Source organism: Alnus glutinosa, chromosome 14 (genome assembly GCF_958979055.1).
Source record: "Alnus glutinosa chromosome 14, dhAlnGlut1.1, whole genome shotgun sequence".
Classification (NCBI taxonomy): domain Eukaryota; kingdom Viridiplantae; phylum Streptophyta; class Magnoliopsida; order Fagales; family Betulaceae; genus Alnus; species Alnus glutinosa.
In genome coordinates, this window is record NC_084899.1 from 46,898 (window position 1) to 73,263 (window position 26,366).

At 37.8% G+C, this 26,366-nt stretch overlaps 2 protein-coding genes across 2 annotated transcripts in view; one reads left to right on the forward strand and one right to left on the reverse strand.

Moving 5' to 3' along the window:
- LOC133857423 (alpha-aminoadipic semialdehyde synthase) overlaps positions 1–11,714 on the reverse strand; it is a 32,892-nt gene extending 21,178 nt beyond the window's left edge. The window contains exons 1-11 of the mRNA XM_062292690.1: positions 11,530–11,714; positions 10,990–11,256; positions 10,822–10,908; positions 10,600–10,729; positions 10,242–10,415; positions 9,826–9,908; positions 7,816–7,932; positions 7,284–7,359; positions 6,974–7,145; positions 4,694–4,790; positions 4,405–4,571 (exon numbers count right to left, since the gene is read on the reverse strand). Of these exons, the coding sequence (XP_062148674.1) occupies positions 4,405–4,571; positions 4,694–4,790; positions 6,974–7,145; positions 7,284–7,359; positions 7,816–7,932; positions 9,826–9,908; positions 10,242–10,415; positions 10,600–10,729; positions 10,822–10,908; positions 10,990–11,238 (1,352 nt within the window). The 5' untranslated portion in view covers positions 11,239–11,256; positions 11,530–11,714. The remainder of the gene's footprint in view (positions 1–4,404; positions 4,572–4,693; positions 4,791–6,973; positions 7,146–7,283; positions 7,360–7,815; positions 7,933–9,825; positions 9,909–10,241; positions 10,416–10,599; positions 10,730–10,821; positions 10,909–10,989; positions 11,257–11,529) is intronic.
- An 11,557-nt stretch (positions 11,715–23,271) lies between these two features.
- Positions 23,272–25,941, forward strand: LOC133858052 (pectinesterase/pectinesterase inhibitor PPE8B-like). Its single transcript, XM_062293476.1, has 3 exons — positions 23,272–23,806; positions 24,322–24,855; positions 25,137–25,941. The coding sequence occupies exons 1-3, from the start codon at positions 23,494–23,496 to the stop codon at positions 25,832–25,834; spliced, it is 1,545 nt and encodes a 514-aa protein (XP_062149460.1). The 5' UTR covers positions 23,272–23,493; the 3' UTR covers positions 25,835–25,941.
- The last annotated feature ends 425 nt before the right edge of the window (positions 25,942–26,366 follow it).

Consider the following 26,366-nt stretch of genomic DNA (forward strand, 5'->3'; position numbering starts at 1 on the left):
CATATACGTCTAAACATTGTCTAACAAAAGTGCCACAAGCGGCACATCAAATGCTACCACTGACTATTGTAAGTCAGCCCTTATGAGGCTTCCAGTTAGCCTCAAGCACAAAAATTAAGATACACGTACGGGTCTTTATCCTCTTCCTCTCATGTAGCATCTGTAATATTACCACAATTTTACAGGTGGATGTGTGAATGCACTGCTTAGCAAGTTTAGACATACTGACTATTTTATAATATGAGCCCCTTCTTCAAAAATACCTCTAACCAATGTTTATAATAACAGCTATTAATACACAGAGTTTCCAAAATAGAGTTTGCCACCACAATGTCATTACTATTAAAATATCCACTTGAATAAAGAAGTTTGTATACATATATAATAAAGTCAAATCTTATTTTCCTTGCATTTTCTTTACTACGTCTGAAACTTCATATCCCATAATATGAAGCAGTAAAACAGTTTATATCATGTAATGTAAAACATTAGTTTAAACACCAATAGGTACATACGATATAAGTCATGCATATATCATATACATATATTGTTAAGTATATCCTCCCACTTAACTATTGGAGTTTGTTAAGCGTATCCTCCCACTTATTGCCTAGATTTTGTTAAGCGTATCCTCCCACTTAACGACCGGAGTTTGTTAAGCTATCCTCCCACTTAATGATCAGAGTTCACATACATCATTGTCACAACATTCATCATACTTTTCACAAATTATGTTTTCCTTCCAAATCTCAACCTTTTCATAAATCATTTTCTTTGAAAAACTCAGTTTCCATTTAACACGCATGTAAACCATTGTAAAATACAATCATCCTTGCATTAAAATAATAGGGCTCAATAAAACATACATATCATGCATTTTTTGTAAAATAATGCAGGGTCAGTAAGTTTATACTTACAACTTTTGCTTAGCAGTCTGGTTTTAATGTGAGGTCCATTGAAAGGGCTCTCCTCTCAACACTCCATTCTCTCTCCTCTCAACTCTCATTTTCCTCTTTCTCTCGCCGCCCTAGCGGTGGCGCGTGAAAGCGCGTCAAGCTAGGGGTCTGCTACATTTCGTCTAGATCGGTTGTTGTGCGGGGTTAGAGCTTGAGCAACAGAGGTGTGTTTTTGGTTCGCTCTAGGTGGTTCGTGGAGGGGCTTTGGCTAGTGGGTCTCTTCTTCTCCGACAATGGTACAAGTTTCTTTTGGGTTGGCCGCCTGAGTTTGGGTGAGCCTTGAGATGGAAAGGAGGTTCTTAGTGGAGTCAAAATCTTTTGTGCTCTCGGCCTTGGATGGGGCGTCGGTACTATGGATTGAAGAAAAGAGGAAAGGCTTTTTCGGTGAGGTCCTCTTGAGCAACCAGTGCACCATCTGGCTAGCGGCGACGATGGAGACGCTCTTGGGTTTCCTTGGAGATAAAGAGTTTTTCAAATCTTTCAGGGAAGGGACAAAGGTTCTGATCGTGCGTAGAGGTGGGAACAAAGATGGCCAGTTTTTAGAGGCGGCAACTTATGGGATGGGCTGACGGAGAGGGATTCTATTGATCCCTGAGGGTCGTGGAGGGTGGGGCTAGCACAAATTTGCCAGTGAGCTTAGTAAGGCAAAAGACTTCCTTATTGCTTCGGTGGGGTGTGGGAGTGGGTCTTCGCTTTCGGCGAAGAAGGAGGGTGGAAAGGATGAGGGGCCTTTGTTTGGGTCTTCTCCTATTGGTGTGTCGTCTCTTGTGGTGAAGAAGGATGGAAAGGAGGTTTTGGGTTTGAAGGTTTCCTCCCCAAGCTCAGATGGAGCATGGGCCATTGTGGGTGGCGCTCTACCATCGTTCACGGAGCTGGTAAGGTCAAAGGGCCTTGTCAAGTTTCAGTTTCCACTGGTTGAGAGGAGGGCTAATTTTCTCTCGGCAGTGAGACCAACAGCCCTAAAGGAGGTGACAATGATTCCGCTGGACTGCTCTATGTTGGAGAAGGAACTGCAGGGTAAAGACCTGCCGTTGAATCTGCAAGGCAAGGGACGTTCAGCATGTCTCCTCTCTACCCAAGGTAAACCAAGTGTTGCGAGGAAGACTGTGCCTCGTTTGAATTTGCGGACATGGAACTTTCTAGTGAAGTTGTTGAGTCGGGTATTTGGGTCGTTGATGCGTCATTCGTATGCTTTTAGGCTGGGTCTTAAACCTAATTTTAGTTTTAAAGGGTTACGTCTGGGCCGGGTTTTGACAAAGCCCAAATCCAAGAAGCGGGTTGAGGTTATGGGTCTAGGGCTCCCGTTGGACCCTGAAGCAAGTTTTAAGTGCTCTTTGGGTTTTGGGTCTACAGTCAATCTTCAACGGCCGGAGGTGACGACAACGGTTGACATCAGTGGCGGGTTATTTGCTCCAACCAGTCCTGAGAGGTCTAAAGGTGCTAAACTTCTTGAAGGCGCCGGCTCCACGTCGTTGGCCACTGATCTCTGTCTCCGAGGGACCTGCAAAACGGGCGGTAGAAGATGTGCACTTTCTTCTGATGCCTTTCCAGCGATTTCTGGTCCTGGTTTGGTGCTTTCTGGGTCCCCTTTCTCTGCCCCTAGGTCTCCTTCCTCTGCCTCTCTTCTGATGCCTTCTGCTCCGGCAATCTCTGGTCCTGGTCCCCTTCATCTGCCTCTGGGTGCTCGGATTTGGAATCTAAGGGGTATTCTGATGGTTTTGCTCCTTCCCCTTGGAGTAGTTGCGCTGCTCCTATTGCTGAGAAGGGGTCGGATTTCGGGTCGAATGGCTTGACTCAATCTTAGAAGTGGCCAATTGGTTTTTGGCCCGTCTAGGGAGATTTTTTTTACCCCTTGGGTGTCTGTCATCCCGACATGTCCTTTGATTGGGTGTCGGATGGGGTTGGAGATGCCATTGAAGACAAGGTCCTTCTAGTTAAAAAGGGTGCGCATCTGAAGATCAAAGGAAAAAGAGAGGTGTTGAATCTGAAAAGCTCCATTGACTACAGCGATGCAAGCTTGTCTTCTAGGTGAAGGAAATGAAAGGCTCAAGTGCTGGAGCGTTGAGTGTTCCTTGTGGGTTTTGGGTTTAAGGGCTTTGGTTGTTGTGGGTTTGTTTGGGTTTCGTTCTTGTAGCTTTGAGTGCTCTTTGTGGGTTTCGAGTTGAGGGTTCAGGTTTGAGGGCTTTTGGTTGTTGAGGGTTTGTTGGGTTTATTTCTTTTTGTGGAATGTTTTGTTTTTCATTTTCTAGTTAGGTGCTTCCTCTTGTATACTTCCGGTGTACTTAGAAGTGCCTTACGCTTTTAATAAGACCAGTTTATTACTTATCAAAAAAAAACTTTTGCTTAACTCTTGAACTTAATCCTCCTTGGTTCGAGACCGTACTGAGCTTTACTGCATGCTCCCTTCTTCTCAGAATTTCTCAAAGTCTCTCTTTTCTCTCAAAAATAACTTTTTAGATGTTAGAGGATGAAAGAATGAGAAACTTATGAAATTTCACGTTCAGAGGATTGCTATTTATAGAAGTTCTACAAGCTCATGAACCATTACTTAGCCCTTAAGGAATTTTGACACATGGCAGCATGAGGTGGCGTGGAGGCATGAGGTGGTGTGGAAGCACGAGATGGCATAGCGGCTGACACGTGGCAGCACAAGGTGTTGAGACATGGAAGCACAAGGTGGCATAGTAGGTGACACATGGTGGCATGTCTGTTGACAAGTAGAAGCACGAGGTGGCATAGGAGCTAACATGTGGGAGCACGAGGTGGCGTGGTTTTGAGCATGCGAAACTACATTGGTCATAACTTTTGCTAAGAGTATCATAATCGTGCATAAGACCCCAATCCGAAAAGCTTTCTTCAATGCACACGTCTTTGTGTCATTCTCAAGCCCAAAATCCATCCTTTCATCTTCGAAAACCTACTTTAAGTTTATTCTTACTATTTCTAGGAAATATTCATTTTCTTTGGAGCGACTATAGTTCTCTAAATTTTTCTTATTATCTTATATTTATCCACAAATTTCCTGTAGATAAAATTCTCCTCTTGGATTCCAATTTTTTGGAGAAAAAAGTAGACAAGATTTACAAAAATTATTGAGATAGAGGAACCTTCAGAGCTGCAGTCAATAGTTTAAGATTCTGTTTTTGCAAAAATGAGTAGATAGGTATATAGGTGAGAAATAAAGAAAAACTCAAGGTACATATAGTGAAGGCATATTGGTCTAAGTCTAATTTGAAGCTTCTTTTTTATTTCTAATAAGCTTTCACTTTGACCTAGTATAAAACTGAGTTCACTATTTTATTGAAAAGAGAGCAATCACGGAGGACACTTCCTACTCCAGGTTCTTGAGCTCAATAACAATTAAATCCTGTGGAATCCCAATTATTACCATATATAAATGTAGTACCAATGAAAAGGCAAAGGAATCTTCTATGGAAAAGAAGCTTACTCTGAATTAGAGTTCCGCATACGTTGAATATATTCATACCAAGAGTTAAGGGCTCCTCCATGAGTTATGCAAGCCCTTCTTAAGTGTGCAGGTAACTTCGTAATATCTGTTGCAGAAGCCAAACTGCCAACAAATTGGGATAGTATGTCCCCAAAATGTTGGGAAGCCTTTCCACAATTAAGGGGCATGTTAATAGACACCAGGACAGTTAAGCGTTCTCCTAGTGATATTCCATAGGGGGAAAAGTTATAAATAATAGAAAAGAAATGCCTGGATGAGAGTACTTCACCTCTTTTGCAAACTCTGTTGGAAGAATGTCAACAGCTGAACATATCACGCCATTACCCTCCATGTCTTGATGATATGAATCATTTGAGGGCTCATATCTGGAAAACATGATTGAACATATCATCAATAGAGATAAAAATCTTTTAGCGTCACATATTTGATTATTCAGAAACACAATTGAAGATCCCAAAATGATAGTCAAGCACGTGAAGCAAATTAGACATGAACAGGATGTCCAACATCAATCAGAAACATGATATGTTAAGAATTTTAACAGTTCATTGCCTACAAATAACTTCTAAACGTGAGAGCAAAATCCCATGTGCTGCCCCCCCCCCCCGCGCCACCTGCTTACATCTAAAAAGGATGGTTCATGGAGGATGTGTGCGGATAGTAGGGCTATTAATAAGATCACAATCAAATGCTATCCATGCTCTCCATTTCTGGGGGTCCATTTAAGGAACAGCCAATTCATATGATCATATGCATTTTTGAGATCCAACTTGCATAATAAACCCGGTACTCCATTTAAATCGACTATCAATACACTCATTTGCAACCAGAACTGAATCCAGAATTTGTCTCCCCCTTAACAAATGCATTTTGTGAATTTGATATGATCTTCTCCAACACCTGTTTCAATCTGTTCACTAGCACCTTAGAAATTATTTTGTATATAGCACCCACTAGGCTGATAGGACAAAAATCCTTAATATCCACCATACCAACTTTCTTTGGTATGAGAGATATGAAAGTAGCAATAATATTTTTCTCAAACCGCCCTTTACCATGAAATTCTCTAAAAACTGCCATTATATCCTCTTTCAAAATCTCCCAGCATGTATGAAAAAAACCCAAAGAAAACCCATAAGGCTCCAGGGCTGTATCTCCATTCAGATTTTTAACCACCTCAAAAACATCGCTCTCCTGAAAGTCTCTTTCCAACTGAACCCTCATCTTCGCCAATGGCTTGAAAAGAGAGTCCATTCATCTTTGGCATCCAACTAAACTTTTCTGAATACCGTTGCATATAAAACTGTACTATATAATCCCTTATCTATGTAGAATATGACGATGAGGACCCATTAACAAGTAAAGATTCGACGGTATTATTTCTTCTATTTGAGTTCGCCACCCTGTGAAAAAACTCTGTGTTCTTATCTCCCTCTCCCAACCAAAGAGTCCGAGATTTCTGTCTCCATCTCACTTCTTCACAAAGAAGCAACCTCTCCAACTCCCTAGCAAAATCCTCCTTCCTCACCTTTTCCTCCTCAACCAACACTCTCCCTTCCCCAATGACATCTATAATTATCAAACTTCACTGAGATTTTAGGGTTATTAAAGGCTATCATAAATAGCCTCTTTCAGGTCATTTTAAACAGCCTTTCCTTATCCATTACATAAAATTTCACGTCTGAATATTTTATGGGATTCTTTGAGCCTAGATGTTATTCCATCTTCAATCTTAATGTTATCTTTTGTTGATCTTCTGCTTTTGCAGGAATTTCTTCGTAAACTCTTTGTTTGTGCCAATCAGATTGAAAGGTGGCATCTTTTTCGCTAGATCAAATCAAATCTACACTAGATCAAAGGTCTTACTGCCGTATCACATAACCCACATCTTATTGCATTCCATATTCTTCTCAAAATTCCTTACCTTTTTTAATTATATGTGATATTTTATTGCTAATGTATTGATCTTTCATTCTCTCACCAAAAACATCTCCTTGTCTGCTGCCTCCTCCTCCTCCTCCTACCCTAGAAAACCATACTAATATCACAACTATAAACACACACACACACACACACACACACACATATATATATATATATATCACGATTCATGTTGGCAAAATGGTAGCTGGAAATGTGTTAGCTTCCGGATTAGAACAATTCATGAAGGTGTCTAAATGAACCATCATTCTTTTCCACTCAAGTGCGACATTCTACACTTGTTTTACCCATTTTCTTCTTCAACTATACAAACTGTTTCCCTAAGTATAAGAGAAGGGTTGAAAGCACATAGAAACATCAAGTCTAATTTCATTCTTCCGGGGCCTCTAAACTACTGAACTTTATAATTTTTTGGGCTGTGTTCAATGTTTTAGCTTGGCATGTGTCTGGAGTCAATCTAAGAAGCAGAAACTCACATGTTCACCAAATGACGTACAATGTCCACAAGATAGAGAACAAGATAAAAATGTATGAAAAGGAAATGAACCTACAAAAAAAAAAATATATATATATATATATATATATATATATATATATATATATATACCTGAAGAAAGGTGAGTCAATTGATGTGGTTTGGTTAACAAACTCCATGGAGCCCCCTATATCACAAGTTATATCAGAGATTCCAACAAGTGGACATCCTGCCCCGATGAGATCTTGAAGTTGCTTGGTACTAAGCAACCGAGGAAATCTTTTCTCCCAATACATGCAATTCACTATTAAAGAGTACATTTGAAGTTAATTAGCAAAATAATAGCAGCAAAAAATCCACAATTGAGTTTTGACTAATAATGGCAAAAGCTAAAGCATATAATTTGACTCAGAATATGTTAGTAGAAAAGAGGACTACATACCAATTACAGATGCGTATGGAGCTATTTTTTCATGGAAAATTGGATTGTAGTGTTCTGGATGTGCATAGTAGTCAGCCTAACAAGATAAAATGTTTATTAGAATAAGTACATTATGTTTGAAGATAGTCACAAACTCAATTATGCCCAAGGACATCAATGCTTTCACTTCCAACTAATGATACTTGACATTCAAAGCCTAAAAGAATCAAAGATGAGCCCGTCAAACCTAAGTCAAATCTCTGATCAATACCTTTGGGCTTGGCTATAAGCTTGGACTTTGAACTTAAGCAATTAAAGGTCAAAGAACCTGTTTTCAATGTTATTTGGTCCACATGATGTAATCATGAATAAGAGAGAAGGCATCAAACTCGAGAAAAATTAAACATGGGTTTCAAGACAACAAGCAAATCATTGTAGTTTCATATATGGGATAGGAAGAAAGATAGAAAAGAGATCTACCCCACCCAATAAAAAAACTTAAAAAAGAGGGAGGGAGAGAGAGGGAGAGAGAGGAAACAAAGCCGTAACTTACTTTGTCAAATACTTTAGTGGGGTCTTTATGTATAACCATATCTTGACAAGTCACAACACAACCATATACTTGGAAGACTCTCTTTGATGCACGTGCAGGTTGAGAGAGATCCCTGGCCTGATCAAAAAGAAAAATTTCAATATTTTCCATGCTAAAAAAAGTGTTGTAATTAACTCATCAAATGAAAAAGACAGACGATCAAGGATTGGGGAAAAAAAACGTATTTCAATGAAATAGCCACCAGCACACCAGACATTTTTGTGAGGATGGTGTCCGGACTCAAGACTTTGTGCCTTTCCGATCAATACGAACTGGTTGGAAATATATTTTTGCACATCTTTGTTCTTAATTTCTATGACTGTTTTGCTTGATTCCAGAAAAAAGTTCCTTGATATTAATAATCAATTTCCAAACTTTTCTCTTCATACAATACAGAAGGTTTCATTAAATTTTTCACCTTTAATTACTCTATCTTCAGCTGGACTGTTTTCTCCAATTGCAACAAGAAAGAAATAGAACAAAAAAATATTTTGCAGTTGACCTTTAATGGTGACTGCAACTTATGGGAATCTATATGCAAACAGAGTATCTATTTAGATACACTTGAATTAACCCCTTCTCATAATTAGAATGTATATAACTTAACCCTATTCCAATCTGTCCCGGTATGGAATGTCTAAACGAATACAATATTGAGCTTTCTTACTAGAACATGATTGGTTTCTAAGATCGCTTCCGCCTTTAGGCTTTTTACTAGTTAGTCACAATATAGCCCTAAGATGGCATATTTTTTGAAAGAAGGCCCTCTGTAACACGACCTGGTAGTTGAAACTCCGCCCCTATCTCTTAAAGATGAAGGAAAGAGCTCGACCATTTAGGGCATCATGCCAGAGCCCTCCCAAGTTGTGCAAAGCAAGTGATGAAACTAACTAGAAATTTGAAGATGCTTTTATTTGATGTTGAAATTTTTTTACATATTCAAAACTATCTTCTTTTTTTTCTTTTGGTTGAATTTATTCAACTACCTAGAAAGATGAAAGTTTCCTACTTTGTATAATTATTCCCTTCATTAAGTTTTATTCTTGTAAATTAAGAATTAGATGAAGTCCAACATTTAAACGTAATATGATATTACATGGTATAACTTGCTGGACTTATTTAATGAAAATATATCTGTTTATATGTTTAGATAGGTAGACAATATGATTTTGAAATGCAGACGCTTTATCTGCAGACTTTTGAAATAGATAAACAAAAGGAAAAGCTTATCCACAGGGATATGAAAGATAATATTTCAGAAAATTCAGAAGAACAAATGCAGAAGAAAATGTACAGGTGTTAAATGACCACTTATTCCAAAAGCTTAAGTTAATGATTGATTTAATCATTTAATTAATATTTTAACACTCCCCCTCAAATGTGGGATCAAACCCCCCCTTAATAAGTAAGACCCAACACGGTGAATATTTTAATTGAAATGTGGGATAAACTGTGGGAGTCAGGGTTTGAACTCACGATCTTTACTCTTGTACCATGTTAAATTATCACTTATTCCAAAAACTTAAACTGATAGAAAATTATTGATTTAATCATTTAGTTAATAATTAATATTCTAATAACATACAATATCAATTCTTTTTTGGATGATAGAATCGTAAACAATCCCACACTTAATCTTTCGAGAAACTGCTTCGTCTTCATTGTGGACAGAGTTTTGGACCAGGCCTCTTTGTGGGTTCAGATTAAAGATGCTATACAACACAAGGCAAACTTGTCTTTATACAGGTCTACATTAAGTCCAGACCTCTCACTGACCTTATACCTCAAGGAAATGAGGTTGGATACATTTATTTACTCCAGTTTATGGTCAACAACAAAAAAATGTGAGCTGGAAACAGAAGGGATTACCTACTATAGTTTCAACAAATGAACCGTGAGCTAAAGCAATCCTACCTATGCCCTATGATTAGATGAACCACCACAGGAACAGATATGATACTCTTAACTTACCACCTCAAATAGCTCTGGAAGCCTACTTGGATCCACAAAAGTATGAGGAAGAAGTTTGAATATTTCTTGTGCACCAAGAGAAGCTACAGAAGAAATGAGTAAAGAGAGAATTAAAAATTAAATAAAAAAGTTATGTACATATTAAATGCTATAGAAATTTATGACAAAAATCACTTGTAATGTTCCTAACGCAAAAAGGAAAGAAAACTATACAAGAACCAAAACTGTTGCTATTAGTGTTTTGAGAGTTGTAATCAGAAGCATTTAGAAGAACCTCGCATGGATGATATCATAAAGTAAACTAAGTGTAGATATCAAGACGTTGCAATCCACTTCAACAATAGGGTAACTTTTAATTTTCAATAGATACAAATATGGATGGTCGAAGGGAGAGTCATTTGCAATGGAAAAATTACCATTTCCTGAACCAGTGAAGACGAAGATCAGCGGACAAATTCCAGATGGCAGTCCAAGAGTTGCTATTTCTTCACCCACTGAGATTACAGCAGCCTTGGCAGAAGCCAAGGAAGGATACATGTAAGATGCACCCAGTGAGAGGAAAGGTGTTGAATATCCAAGACTTAGATACCCTAATGAGAGGAAAGTATGGTCAGGATTCAACATAACTAAATGAGATCATCTGAATAAAAGTCAGAGCCTGCACTTATTCAAGCTCTAAGTTTGGATATCTGAAGGGTAATTGTAGTCCAAAACCTCTTTTCTTTAATGAAAACAGAGGAATTTGTAAAAGGTATTGTAGGCAGGGAAACATACTGTGTCCTAACCCACGTAGGAAGTCAATTAATCCAGCTCTACCAGCATATTTTCCGAACGCAAGCAATCTTTCCCCATGGTCCCCAACGATAAGCTCATAATCAAATAATGACACCCTCTCAGTGAGTATCTACATATCATAGAGACAGAGAGAGTCAGGAGAAGCAAAAATGTCATCACAAATTGAATTTCTTCTATTAAGATGTGTAAACATGGAGATACCTTATCTAGCAAAGGCATGTTTTCTTTCTGGGCCTTGTGCGTATGGGAGAAGAAGGCGTAAGCTCTGTGGGGAAGAATCATCTCCAGCTGCGGCCAAAATAATTATGTCAACAATTTGCTAAGTTCAAGGGCATACATTTGGAAGCAAAGTACAGAGAATGCCAGCACCTTCGGTTGTTTAACACCCAGGATGAGGCCACATTCTGACAAGTCATCTGATATTTCACAGCCCACATCCTCGTATTGTGAATCGTGATAAATGCGTTTTGTGGATGGCTGCACGATAATGCGAGCCACTCCACTTCTATCCCTTCCGCTGTGTAGAAGTCGAGCACAGTGTGATGGGGTCAGAGGTACCCTTCTTTCCCACTTATTGCAAGACTCGGAGAGGATCCCGATTACACCATTCCCAAGCATGGCGTACTGTAAATGTGCCTGTTTATCAGTTGCACGAGCAATACGTTCCATAGAAATGGCAACCCAGTCAAATTTTCAGCCTCAAATGTATCAAAAGCTTAAAATGAAATTAGAAAATAGAAAAAGCTTAACATGTCACTTTTATTTTGATGAAAAAAAAAAAAAAAAACTAAACTAAAATCATAGAGGACCAAAAGGCAAAACTAAGAATTGAAATGCAGAGTGCAGTTAAAAGAAAAGGCAGACACACAAAATGAATGATAATGGGAAGAGTCTATCTAGAGGAATTACTTGGACTCTCTCAGCTGATCAAAGAGAATGTAGGTTACTATCTCCTAAAAATGCCCTTTCCGCCTCTGCAAATGTAAACAAATTAAAAAGACAAAAACCGTTCGCTTTGTTTTTATCGCCTGACCGAGCGAGAAAACAGAGAAACAGAGAGGGAGGGGATGAAGGAAGTGAGGCACAAAGTTCCTACGATATGTCAGACGCATCAGCCTCGTGATCTTGTGGGTACCGCAGATAGAGACAAGTACGCGGGGGTGCTTATCATGTCATAGATTCATAAACCAACAATCCACTTATCACAATCCACGTTGTAAGCATCTGACGTAGTCCACTTCAGTGAGATGGATATTTGGTAAAAGTAATGTCACACGTCACCTCCATCACCCAAAACCTATTTGAGGTGATCGAGTGCCATACATCATTCATCACTCAAAAGTCTGTGCAGCGTAGTTTTCTGGTATTTAAAAAATAAATAAATAACCAAACCAGATAGGCACATAGGTTTTGGAGAGATAGGATAATGGGAAAAAATCTATAGCATTATTGGGCTTCTTTCTTTTAACAAATTCTGCAATTGAATTGAAAAAAACTGATCCCAAATAAAATCTTGAAGTACATTGTTCTCAAAGTTCAATCTCATCAATACACCTAAAAATATTTTTTAGCTATACCTTATTTAAAACATTGCAAGGAGCCTCTTTAGTTGGTGTATGAGCAGCACTATTATACAACTGAAAAACATGAATTACATAAGCACATCTAAAAAATTTAATCTCTATTCTAATACTATCCACAAAATGCCTGATTCTAGAGAGAATATTCGGCTTGATTCACGTAGCCTTTGGTGCATAAAAATTAATTCTAATAAAAAAAAATCACCCTACATAAACTTTGGAAATGAAGGAGTGAAGAGGGTTATGTAAATCATATTAATCTTTCGTAATGGACAAAACAATTTGCGGAGACCGTCAAACTGGACGTAACCACGTGTATAAGAGCCAGATCCAAACCATACTTTATATGTCCAGTTAGGCAGTTCCCATCTCTCTTGTCCGGAGTTCCGTATGGACCCTCCCAACATTTACTACTGGAAAACCACGTGCCATATTGCCCATATCCGGGTCAGTCCCCAAACTTTACTTAATTAATTAAATATATCAGGCCTTTTAATTCTGATATTATCCGATCAAATAGGCGAGTATCACGACCAGATCCATAAAACCAATTTAATAAATAAATTATGTTGGATTGGCCAACCCGTTTAATTAACAAAATTCTCAAATAGTGAGCATAAAAATGCCATTTATATAAAGATATTAGCACAAAAATTATAATTATTGAACATCAAAATGAGTTACGCTACAACTAGGAATAAGACTTAGGTTTTAATTTTTCAATGATGAAATATATATATATATATATATATACTCATGGGTTTAGCGGGTTATCTCGAATTTTATTTTACAAAATTTTAACTCGCAAATTTTATGCTGAGTTTGTATTAAATTGGCATATCACTTTAAAAATTTGCAGCACTATTCCTTACTCAACACCTTCATCCATAAATAAGAAAAATTAAAGATTTTTAACGTTGAAGTCGCTCCTCGAGAGGAATGGACCGGATTAACATGGCCGTCTAAGTTGTAATAGGAAAATGTTAGATTTACAACACCAATACAATAACTGCACATGGTGTAGTGTAAGAATCAAATCCCGTTGTAATATTATCACGGATTCACGGTGCGTGCATGCATAGGATATACATATATACCATCTTAATTAAGATAGACAATTATACTTCTCATTCTCGAAAAAAATAAAAAAAAAAATAAAAAAATAAAAAAAAATAGGATTATACTTAGGGCCCGTTTGGGTTTACAATTTCAAAAAGTACAATTTTAAATAATGATTTTAAAATGTACGATTTGAAAAAAGTGATTTTTAAATCGCAGTTTAACCTTTAAAAATCACAAATTAGCCTTTGAAATTTTGTGTTTTCAAAAAAATATCATTTTATCTGTGATTTGAAAAAGCAGATTTTCTGCTTTTCATATCGCAATTTTTAAAAATGCAATTCCTAAACGATTTATATTATACAATTTCAAAAAGTGCGATTTAAAAATAACGATTTTAAAATGTGCGATTTGAAAAAGTGATTTTTAAAAATGTAGTTAAGCGTTTGGCAAAATTGCAATTTGGCCTCTAAAATCGCATGTTAGTAATTAAAATTATGCATTTTTAAAAAAATATCCTCTTGTCTACAATTTGAAAAATCAGTTTTCTGCGTTTTTAAATCATAATTTTTTAAAAATGCAATTTCCAAACAGTTCATTTTCTGCAATTTAATTTGAAATCGTACTTTTGATCTACGAAATTACAATCTCACAGAAACCCTAAGTATTACTAACCATAGAAGTTGAAGAACGTCATAATTATATATATACGGGCACATCTAAGAAGGTGGTTCAATACATCAATGGAGATAACATGTGATGTCACACATCGTCTGGGAATGGAGATGTGTTTATATGTATAAATGCACTATTTATGACACAACGCATTATAAAGCCGTGATGGCCATGAACCTATCAGAACTTCGCAGTTAAGTATGCTTCTGCGAGAGCAATCTCAGAATGGGTGACCTCCTGGAAAGTCTGGTTAGAGAGAGCAAAAAATAGACAATATTGTGTTATTGGGGGTGGGTCGTTACATAACATGTGCGTGTAACTGTGTAGGATTGTAAAATCTTATCGAGCTTACATGAATGTTTGACAAAAGGATACGTGTATATATGCATGTATAGGAGGGCACAACAGATTAGCAGAATACACATTTAACAGGTTGCCTTTATACCCCCTTTTTTTTTTCTTTTTTTTTTTTTATTCTAAACAAATGGGAAAAGCGTTACAAGGAAATAAAAAATAATTAGGAAGGGGTGGAATGCCTAACAACAAATTCAAACAGAATTACAATGCAGAATATACAAACAATAAATTAAAAATAAAATAAAATGGTTCGATCCTCCATATCAAGGTCTAAAGACCAAAAATTAGGCCGCATGATGCGGTTTTTAAATCAGGCCAAGAAGCTAATCTGCTTGAAATATGCAACAATCACAGTAAGTAAGTTGATGAAGAATAAGAACTGTCATGTCAGAAGCTGCCAAATAAGAGTAACGAACTCGGGTTGCTAAAGTCTGCACAACTAAATTAAACCACATAGGAACAGGAAGATCATAACCCACAAAACACCGCAACAAAAACAGAAAAACAAAGCAAACAACTTAACACCAAAAAAAAAAAAAGCATCAACGAGGTAAGCAGTAGTAGGGTGGCACATGGGAACCACACGAGGGTGTGTGAGATCCATGCAAAGGAGCGTGAGTGCCACGTAGAGGTGCGGAGGGAGGCATTGGGGAACGAAGACACCGAGGATGACGGTGGTGAGGCGTATTGGTGGGTGGTACTGACAAAAAATGGCAAATCTAGCTTGAAAAAACCTAGATTTGGACTCCAAGTCTCTCACAAGTGCAAATAACCGAAAGGAAACAAAGTGGAGGCCAAAAGTGGTGGGGGGAGCGAATCTATGGTAGAGGAAGATCGAGTTGACGCTGCGTTTTTTGGAGGAAGAATAACCAAAAAAATTGTAAAGGAACAGTGAAAGAGCAAAGACAGATGGTTGAGAACGGAGAATGGAGGAAGGGAGAAGAGAGAGAAAATGATCTATCATTCCTCCCTTAGAACACTCGTCGGAGGCAGTGGAGAGCCTCACAAGAAGAACATAAATCTAGAGAAATGAGGGAGCGTCTTTCTCTAAAACAAATAGAGAACTAAGAGAAGTGTTTTTTTCTTTTTTTTGTTTGCTTTGTTATTATTCTTAACATGAACATCCCTCGTGAGTCCATATGAAAATAAATTAATATGGGTTTTATCGAAGCATTATAGTGTTTGTCAACTATAATTTTGAATTCTTCACTCTCTCTCTCTCTCTCTTGTATTGCTAAGAAAGAAGAAAAGAAAAAACTATAATTTTGAATTGAGAGCCCCTTCTGTCAGGCCATAGCATAAAACAAGGGTTTTCTGCTCTCCAATTACATTTTGACACGTCATCTCAGAAAAAAAAAAAAAAAAAAAAAAAAAAAAAAAAAAAACACTCAAAAATTTCAATTGTTGTTGAAACACTGGATCTTTTGCCCCATTTCCCTCTCAAAGACATTCTGCCCCTGCCCAAGCAGACATTCCGCCACAGCCAGGCCGGACGCCGCCGGCACCGCCCAGGCCAGACCACGCCGCCAACGCCCGTAATGGACCCGCTGCCACCGACCGGGTCAGAACACCAGCCAGGCCAAAACCAACGACACCAAACATTGCTCCTCCGATGTGGGTCTGGATGCTGCCGGCACCGCCCAAGCCGGAACACGCCGCCAACTCCCGAGTCGGAACACACCACCGAACGCTACTCCTCCTACAGATCGATGTCCACTCGGCCAACGGAATGATTGGCCCGAAGGCCATCCCGAAGTTCGGGCCAACCCCAGACCTCGGGGGTGGCTACGCGGCCGCCCCATGGACCGGGGTAGCCGCACGGCCACCCCCCAGTGGTGGGGGGTGGCCGCGCAGGGCTTGGGGTGGCCATCGGGCCAGCCCTAGATGGATCTAGGGTTGGCCGAAGGCCACCCCCAGACCCCGGGGATGGCCGCGCGGCCTCCCCCGGCCAACTTTGGGTCCAAGAAGTTGCCGATACATTCATCTTCTCCTTCCCGTACAGGGACTACCCACCACGTTCGTCTTCTCCTCCGAGTTCTGACGCCGTGGAGTTGCCGCCGATCTCGAGGTCCGGCGTGGCTGCGTGGGGCAGTGGCTGGGAGGAGGATTTTTGGTTTTTTTTTTTTTTTTTTCTAAAGACTAAAAGAGTGAAGGAAGGAGATGATCCAGTGTTTTTGCCGACACTTACATTTTTTGTGTTTTTTTTTTTGTTTCATGCTGATATGTCAACTTCTTATTGGTGGGCAAAAAGGTGGTGGTTTTTGCCACCACCGAATAGAAGTTATTCTCTTTTGAATTCAATACATACATGCCACGTGTTTTTCAAAAGTGCTATCCATTTTGCTCTCTATACATAGCTACATTTTTTGTCTACGCAATTTATTTTTTTTAGAAAAAAAAAAAAAAAAAAAAAAAAAAAAAAAAAAAAGAAGAAGAAGAAGAAGAAGAAAAAGAAAACTTATACTCCATTTGACGTTATTTCGATTTTGAAACCCTACTTGAAGTTTAGAAAATGTTTAAGGTACAGTAAAATCATTTACAAAATAACGTGATAATGCATAATTAGTAAAATAATTAATATAGTACTTCATGTTAGAATATACAGAAAATATAATATATTTTTCGTATATTCCATATTTAGTTGATATTGTAATATTCTCTATTTATAGTGAATTGTAATCAAATAACCATAATTTGATTACCATATTAGTATTTACTCTAAACCCTATAAATAAAGACCTTTGTATTTTAGACAATAAAGTTAATAAGAGCACAATGTAGTCCTTTGGACTTTACCCTGTGGACGTAGGTCATAGACCAAACCACGTAAAATCTTTATCTTTTTTTTCTCTCTCATCCTTCTACTATTCTATGTCTCTTTAGATTCATACACAAATCTCAACATAGTATCAAAGCCACAGACTTGTGGCCTGTAGGATTATTTTTCGATGTCTTTCGGACGAATTTTCGGCGTTCTTCTGGCGCTCTTTCTTGTGACGGTAGCCGCAATTTGAAGTTCTTTTCAGCCTTTTAATTTGCAGTCCAATCTGTCACAATAAGTCCAGAAACAAATTCGCAAGATACGGGGCTTCCCTCCCGTAAAAGAAAATCCATCGTTCTATGCCTCATGCGTCACCACCCGCCGAGCACATCTTCAAGTTTTCTAGCACACGCATCGCCGTGTTCAACCAATTACATCTGTGGCCCTGCCAATTGGTAGATTAAGCGCCTTAGATTCCAGATATGCCTTGATCTCCTCCATCGGACCTTTCATGCGCCAACGTGTCGCCCTCCTGTCGCTCGTGTCTAACACGCGCCTACTTTTTTTGTGTCACATCAGCCCTAGCCACGTCAGCGCTTTCGACCTAGACCAAATTAGTCAACCCAATCCAGCAGGTTAAACCTGGTTCACTTAATTTTGATTCAGACCATATTCAATGGTCCATGGGTTTCGGTCTATTTGTGGCCCAATTAAACCAGCCCAATTGCCTATTCTATTAGGCTCCATTCTCAACCCAATTCAAGGACCAAGCATTCACTGCCACCAGCAACCACCACCATCCGCTGCCGGCCGTCGTCCTCCACTAGCTGCTGCCACTCTCCGACCACTTTTTCGGCGAACTCAAAACTCCTCTTTTGGGATTTTTTTTTTTTTTTTTTTTTGTGATTTGCGGCTCAATTCATTGGCAAAACTTGGCACAATATGGTTTGGCCCTTCACAGGATTAACGGCTAATTTCTATTTCCGACCATCATTGTTAGTTACGGCTTGGCCTTTCACGGGATTAATAGCTAGTATCCGTTCTCCAACCGTCACTTTCCGTATATTTCATATTTGGTTGATATTGTAATATTATCTATTTATAGTGAATTGTAATCAAATCACCATGATTTGATTACTATATTAGTGTTTACTCTAAACCCTATAAATAGAAACTTTTGTATTTTTTATAATAAAGTTAATAAGAGCACAATGTAGCTCTTTGGGCTTTACCCTGTAGACGTAGGTCATAGACTGAACCACATAAAATCTCTATCTTTTTTCCGCTATTCTCGGTCTCTTTATATCCATACTCAAATTTCAACACTTCAAACACCGCTCTGAAAATTTTCGTCGTTAATGTTATCATATACTATAAGGAGAGAGTTTTCTCTTCGTTTGAGTTTTGAGAGTAGAATTATGACTTCAAATCTTTTAATTTGAAATTGAATTAGGTGGTACACGTAATATACAAGTTATTTTTTCCGCCAAAATGAACCGATCTATTCAGGTTGGATAAAGTCTCAACAGAATTGTTCTGGACCATACAAACCAATAAGCCCAATCTATTGGTTGGTCAGTTTAGGTCAGATTCAGTAGATTGGTTTGGGCCTGAGCAACTCATTTGGGTCTTAAATGAGCTCAAAATATTTTTTAAATATGTATATTTACCAATTAGTATTGGGCCAGGTTGTTTTATAAAGGGATAAATACATTTTTGGTTATTAATTTTTTGGAGTTTCGACAAATATGTTCATGAGTTTTAAAAAGTTATTAATTACTTCATGCGGTGAGTAAAAAAGAACAAATTAGTCTCTATCCTTAGAAAAATTGGCAGAATCTATTAATATACTACATCAATAAGAACTAGGCCAACCAAAAGGGGTGACCAAACCACCCCAAGGCCGACCAAAAGGAGTGGTTCGGCCACCCCTCAATTTTTTTATTTTTCATTTTATTTTTTTCATTTGAGGGTGGCCGAACCACCCCTCCATTTAACACATTAACAAATTTTATAAACTTTTATAATGACATTGACTAATTTGTTCTTTTTTGCTTACATCTAGGAGTAATTAATCACTTTTTAAAATTTAATGAGCTTTTTGTCAAAACTCTAAATCACATAGGCCAAAAATTGCTTTTATTTTTTTTGAAGTAATGTTACAATATACACTTAAAGGAAAAGAAAATGATGGTCCATAGTCATAATGGGAATGGACATAGCACATCACCATTACATTAAGTGGTTGGGACATCACAAAATCACGAGTCAAAAATATCCTCCCATGCTCTTTATTTTATTTTATTTTGTGTCGCCACACAAATAGGAGATCGGCTTGAATTACTAATTTAATGGGAAATAATGTAATAAAAAAGTAGAAAATAAGAAGCAATTAAAGAAAATGATAAGATAAAAAGGAATGTAATAAAGATAGAAAATAAGTACCTTATTTTTAACAAATTAAGAAAGTCAAACAATGCATATGAGGCATATGCCCCAAGACCAACAAACCCAAAAGCCCAAGAATTTGTTATTTATTGTTATGCAAGGTTTGGTTGGCCCTAACAAACCCAAGCACAAATTAAAGTTACGAAGTCCATCAGAGAAATCTCAGTTTAAAGGCGGCTACTTTGGCCCAGTTCAGATTTGGCCACGTTCGAGACCTCATCATTCTACTATCTAGATATATCTATTGTAATGATTGAATTTGTAAAGATACGCACAAGTAGAAAAACAAGAAGGCGGTGCCTCCATAATAGACATTTAGAAAGGTGTTTGTAAGAAATTTGAAGGGTTCTCATTTGATGGGGATAGTTTGTAAGAAATTCCTTACGAATGTAGAAAATTATATATATATATATATATATATATATATATATATATATATATATATATATATATATATATATATATATATATATATTTTTAATAATATGTATTCTTCACATGCTTTTTAATAATTTAAAAAATATATGTCACTTTTTAAAACTTATTTATAAAAATCATCTACAAATCAATTTGTAAAAAAACGTCAGGCATGAACGTCCACCTAAAAGACTCTATACAAATTGCATAAAGTCAATAGACAATAGTAAAAGAGAAATAAAGCAAAGATTTGATTAAAAAAAAAAAAAAAAAAGAAGAAGAAGAAGAAGAAGAAGGCGACCAAAAAGAAAAAAGAAAAAGAAAAAGAAGGAGATCATGAGCCGTTCAAATTCAAGATGAGATGATGTATTTATGCACATTAATTGGACGCGGATGTTGATGTACGTACCCCAAAGGAAGCATTTATGCTTAGATTGTAATCTACAATGACATGGGAAGAAGAGTCATCGATTGAATAATATTAATAGAAGATACTTGTATTGTAATGTAACTATTGTCCAATCAATGTAATGTATGTAGCCGGCCAAAAACACGGCTAATAAAGGATAAAGCAGACAAGTGGCACGGCAAGCTGTGCAACGCGTTTTCGCGTCCTCTTTAAATACCATCGCTTTGGCCTTTATTACTTTGGGAAAAGAACACTTCCCACTTGGTTTTATTCCTTGAGTATTATTATCTATCGCAACATCATTCGTGGCTTGTCTTGCGTTATTAGTGCAAAAGATTTTGAATGATACCCAACTCGATCTCTTTTGACATTACTAGGGGCGAAAAGTGGTTACGGTTATTGGTTATTGGTTATTGGTTAAAATCGTTAACCGTAACCACCTAGCGATTATCATAAATATGAAAACCGCCTCTGCCAACCGGTTTTATTTTATTTTATTATTTTAATTTTTTTTCCGACCTTTTTGCTGTTGGCCGATCGCCGATCATACACAAAAAATAGCAGATTTCACATCATCAACCACAAACATTCAGATCTAAGACTTAGAATAACAAATCAAGGTCTAGAATAACAAATCATGGCACAAAATATTCAGATCTAAAAACTTATCAAAAAAAAAAAAAAAAAAAAAATTTAGATCTCACTTAAGTCCGACAGTGTTGATTGGGTTCATGGCGACCTCGAATCATCTATGTAGCAACGGAACTCCAGGTTTCTGTCGTCCCAATCGGCATCGCAGACCTTGAAGAATTAAGAATAAAACGTGATCCATGGAGAATTTCAGAGATGAGAGACAGAGAGAGTCGAGAGGTTGAAGGTGAGTGGCGGCGTGAAGAATGGAGATTGAGAAAATGGAATGAGATGAGTCAGAAGGTTCATTTTGTATTCTTTAGGGTTAGGTTGAAAACGGCGTCGTTCATTTGTAATCTTTTGGCCTTAGTTTTAGGATGAAAACAGCGTCGTTTTCATATGTAAAAATATATTTTAAAAAAAAAGTGTATATATATATATATATATATTTATATCGAAGTGGAGTTATGATTCTCAATAAGAGAGAGTTGAACCTTTAAGTAAACCACTCATTGCTCTAGCTTTCATGTCTGAAATAAATCTAACAAACGAAAAATTAAAAATAAAAATAAAAAGTCGAGAAATTTCTTCATATATATGAACTCACCGCTATATGGGTAATTCATAGATGCCCATTAAGCTAGAAACATGGACTCCACCTCCGAACTCTCCGAAGATCAATTTTGATATGGTTGTTGGTGATTCCTTCGATCTCAATTATTGTCGTTGTTTGTAAACACGGTTGGGCACAAAAGACCCCTTCTTGAAGACCCTTCAGTAGGAGGAGCAAAAGCAGTTCTAACTTCAATAATCAATATTATTTGGAGTACCAATTTATTTGCACACAACTCAGATAAATGGACCGCCATTACTAGCTAGAAGCAGTTCCATTTATATGTATATTCTCTCTCCCCTTGTGTTGTCTCACTTGCCCCCCACACACACCACCCCCCCGCCCCCCCCCCCCCCCCCCTCCAAAAAAAAAAAAACTCACCGACAATGGATGAGCAAATGCGGAAGGTTTTTTTTTTTTTATTTATTTATTTAAGTACATCATAAACTATTACAATTAAAACTTAAAACAACAAAAACAAGAGGGCTTGGGCAACCCAAATTGAAAACTAAGAATGAAAGTACGCGGGGACAATGCTTCGGAAGATGCGGGCCCATTGGCTTGAGGCACTGATGCCACAAAGCCGGGGTCACCAGTAAAGATGATATCACAAGTGTATTGAGTCACAATGACCCAAACACAATTACAGAGGTAAACCGGGGGGGAGGGATACAACAAATAAGCCCAAAACAACAAAAAAATAAAAGAAAAAGAAAAAGAAAAAGAAAAAGAAAAATTTCATATACATTAGAATATTTGAAGCATCTTTTTTTAAAAAAAAATTTAAAGAACAAAATTATTTTTTACCTCTATTTAAATATGTTCTACAATAGCTTTATTTATATTTTCTTAAATCAATTAAATATTTTTTCTTTACAAATATATGTTTGTACATACCCTCACGTTTTTTATAAAATTTCAATACAATTTTTAATAAAATGCAAAAAGATAAGAGAGGAGAGAAAAAAAAAAAATTTATATTAAAATAATAGATAGAAAAGTTTATTTGGTATCCTACACATTGAGTAGAACTATAGCATTCTCAATGCTTAAGAAATCGATATAATATTTGATGTGAACAGTTTTTTTTTTGTTTTTTTTGACATTTTTCTTATATATAAGAAAATGAAAAGGCTATAGGGAAGGGTCGTGAATGCTCTTAGCAAAAGGTAATTGATGTGTGTTTGGATTACTACTACAGTAGTGGAAAGAGCTTGAAATAGTACTATAACACATGATTTTACAGAAGTACTGAAATCGAGGAAGGAGAAATCTAGAAGAGAGTCTATTTTCATGCAAATGCGTTAATTACCACGATATTGGCTTTGGAAAAGGAGTGGGAATTGAAGGAGGCCAGCGGGAGACATTTGCGTGGGCCTCCCATACTCTTCTGTCTATGGTCACAGAACATGACATGATTTTTCGGACAGTAAAAGCTACTATCACCCTTATTTTAATCATGGCTTAAGTAGGTTCATCAGTGAAGGAGGTTCAAAAAAGGGGCTTCGATCCATATGGAAAAAGTAGTACGTACTAGTCAGAACTCATAACTCATAGGCTGGAAAGGAAAACCAAGGCACATTTGCATATGGAGATGGAGTAAGAGAGAAGCCAAACCGCACCTAATTTTTGTGCGCGCCGACACGTTGGATAATAGACCCGCCTCCCCCGGCCCATATGACACATTTAACACAATGACTCATGTCACAGCACGACCACCCCTCTTAAATTCTCTCACCTACCAGACGATTCCCCAACTTCGTCATCCCTATCGGCCTTAAATATATACACCCTTCTCCTGGTTCTTGATTTGCTATAAACCCACAAACACTAGCTGCTACTAACAGCACAAGTAAAAAGAGTCTTATATCTTTCTTTCGCCTTGTTTCTTTACTGATCGAGAAAACAATTTAACTGTTCCAAAATGGCTCCATCATTTACCACAAAGCTGTTAAAGCTCTTGTTGATGCTTATCCTATGCGTGTGCCCCTCATTTGCTATTAGCTCTCCCACAGATTTCTTACCGTTGGAGTGCTTAAAGGTGCCCTCATCCGAATTCGTCAACTCTGTGAAGGACACCATCGACACTGTAAAACAGGTGGCCTCCATTATCTCTCCGTTTGTTAATGTTTTTGGCGATCTTCGGCTTTCCAGCGCCATTTCCGACTGCCTTGATTTGCTTGACCTATCGTCTGACGAGTTAACTTGGTCTCTCTCTGCTACCCAGAATCCAAAAGGTACCAGTACCTATTTTTTATTTGCTCTTGACTCTTTTTTTGTTTTTGGGTATATATATATTTAATTATATGCATCTATATATTATGAAAGAATTCTGCTTTTCCCAAGGTGGAAAAAAAAATGCTATGGTGGTGAATGGTGATAGCAAACTTTAATTACGTTGAATACTTTGTCTTAAGGGGAATATATATGTACTTAGTTGGGTCTTGAAATTGGATAGGTTTAAAATTGTACTTCTAGAGCACAGTGTGCTCCCGTGAAGCTACGTACCTGTTCTGCCTGCTTCGTGCTTTTCGTATTTGGATACAGGGGCCCTCAGCACTCAGCACTCAGCACTCAGCAGTGTTGAGTATCCAGTGTCCTATTATTCCTGTATCAAGTCATGATTAGTTCTCTTTCAATTACTTGAAGCATTAGCTAACTAGTGCAACTGTCGTCTAAGCCTAAATTTACAATTTGTCAGATTAATCTGTCTTTACCCTTTCATTTTTTTTTCCTCTTCTATTATTTACAGGTAAAGATAACAGTACTGGAGACGAGGGTTCTGATTTGAGGACATGGTTAAGCGCTGCATTCGTTAATCAGGACACATGCATTGACGGATTTGACGGTACCAATAGCATTGTCAAAGACTTGGTGACCGGTGGCCTTAACCAAGTGACTTCTTTGGTCCAACAACTTCTAAGCATGGTGCACCCTGTTTCCAAAAACCCTGGGCGCAGGCTCATAAGTAAGGACCAATTTCCTTCATGGGTGATGTCCGAGGACCGGAAACTGCTTCAAGCAGACGGGGTTGTGGTTGATGCGATCGTAGCTGCAGATGGGAGTGGGAATTTCACAAAGGTGATGGACGCGGTCTTAGCAGCTCCTGATTATAGCATGAGCCGTTATGTCGTATACATTAAGAGGGGTGTCTATAAGGAGAATGTGGAGATTAAGAAGAAGAAATGGAACCTTATGTTCATTGGAGATGGAATGGACGCTACTATCATATCCGGTGATCGGAATTGTATTGACGGTTGGACCACATTTCGCTCAGCAACCTTTGGTCAGTATCTTATTTCTTGTTTGTTAGCTTTCCCTGTTTTATCAACTTATTTATTAAAAGGTAGATAAATGCTGGAGTTGGGATGTCATTGGAAATTGGAACACACTAGTTGCTAAATTGTAGTTTTTTTTACTGCACTTGAGCCAAAATCTGAGATCATTCAACCATAGTTAATGTTTGGAAATTGGAACACACTATGTAGCAACTACTGTTTTCTTTTTACAAGCATCTAAACATGGTGTACTAATACCATATTATTGTCATTCATGGAACCACTGCAGCTGTTAGTGGCAGAGGGTTCATAGCGCGAGACATCACATTTGAGAACACTGCAGGGCCACAGAAGCATCAGGCGGTGGCACTAAGATCCGACTCTGACCTATCGGTCTTCTTCCGCTGTGGCATTAAGGGATACCAAGACTCGCTATATACACACACCATGCGCCAATTTTACCGAGAATGCCGCATCAGTGGCACCATTGACTTCATATTCGGTGATGGCACAGTTGTGTTCCAAAACTGTCAAATTCTAGCCAAAATGGGTCTACCGAATCAAAAGAACACTATAACCGCTCAGGGTCGCAAAGACCCAAACCAACCCACGGGCTTCTCTTTCCAATTCTGTAACATCTCTGCCGATTCAGATTTGGTAGCCTCCGTCAACTCCTCAGCCACGTACCTTGGTAGACCCTGGAAACAATATTCACGAACCATTATCATGCAGTCGTACATGAGCAATGCCGTAAGGCCTGAAGGGTGGCTCGAGTGGAACGGCACTTTGCATTTGGATACATTGTTCTACGGCGAATACATGAATTATGGGCCCGCAGGCTCGGTAGGTCGCCGCGTTAACTGGCCAGGCTATCATATATTCAACGCATCCAGTCAGGCTAATAACTTTACGGTGGCCCAATTCATTGAAGGGAACTTGTGGTTGCCGTCTACGGGTGTCAGATTCACGGCTGGATTGGAAGTTTAAGCTAGCGGTTAACTTAATTCTATATATATACCTGTTTATCTTCTTCTTATATTAAACTTAAATATAAAGTTTCAAGCGGTGAGATCGAATTGAAGGTTTTGCGTTCAGATCTTGATTTTTTTTTTTTTGGCTGAAATTTGTGAGTTTTTTATTTTTATTTTCTGGCCATGAAGATTTAGGTTGATTTAGAGGAAATTTAATTTGTGAATCACTGCAAAGGATTGATGTCTATCTACAAGTATGTAATTAATTAACAAAGTCTGTCGAATTCCATATTATCATAAAAGAAGCTACGGCATGATCTTAAACTGGCCTAATTAACCATCTTATTCAAATTAGACGTATGTCGTCCTTGTTTATATTTTACTAATTTTGGTCGTGATAAGATCCTAGAGTGATTATCTATATTTCTTTTAAGGATCTAACCTCCTAAAACAAAATTTTTATTTTATGTTTGAATAATAAATAAGCCCCTAAGCCATTAGAATTTTTAGAAATTGAAAAGGAACAAAATAGAGAGACTAGAAAAGAA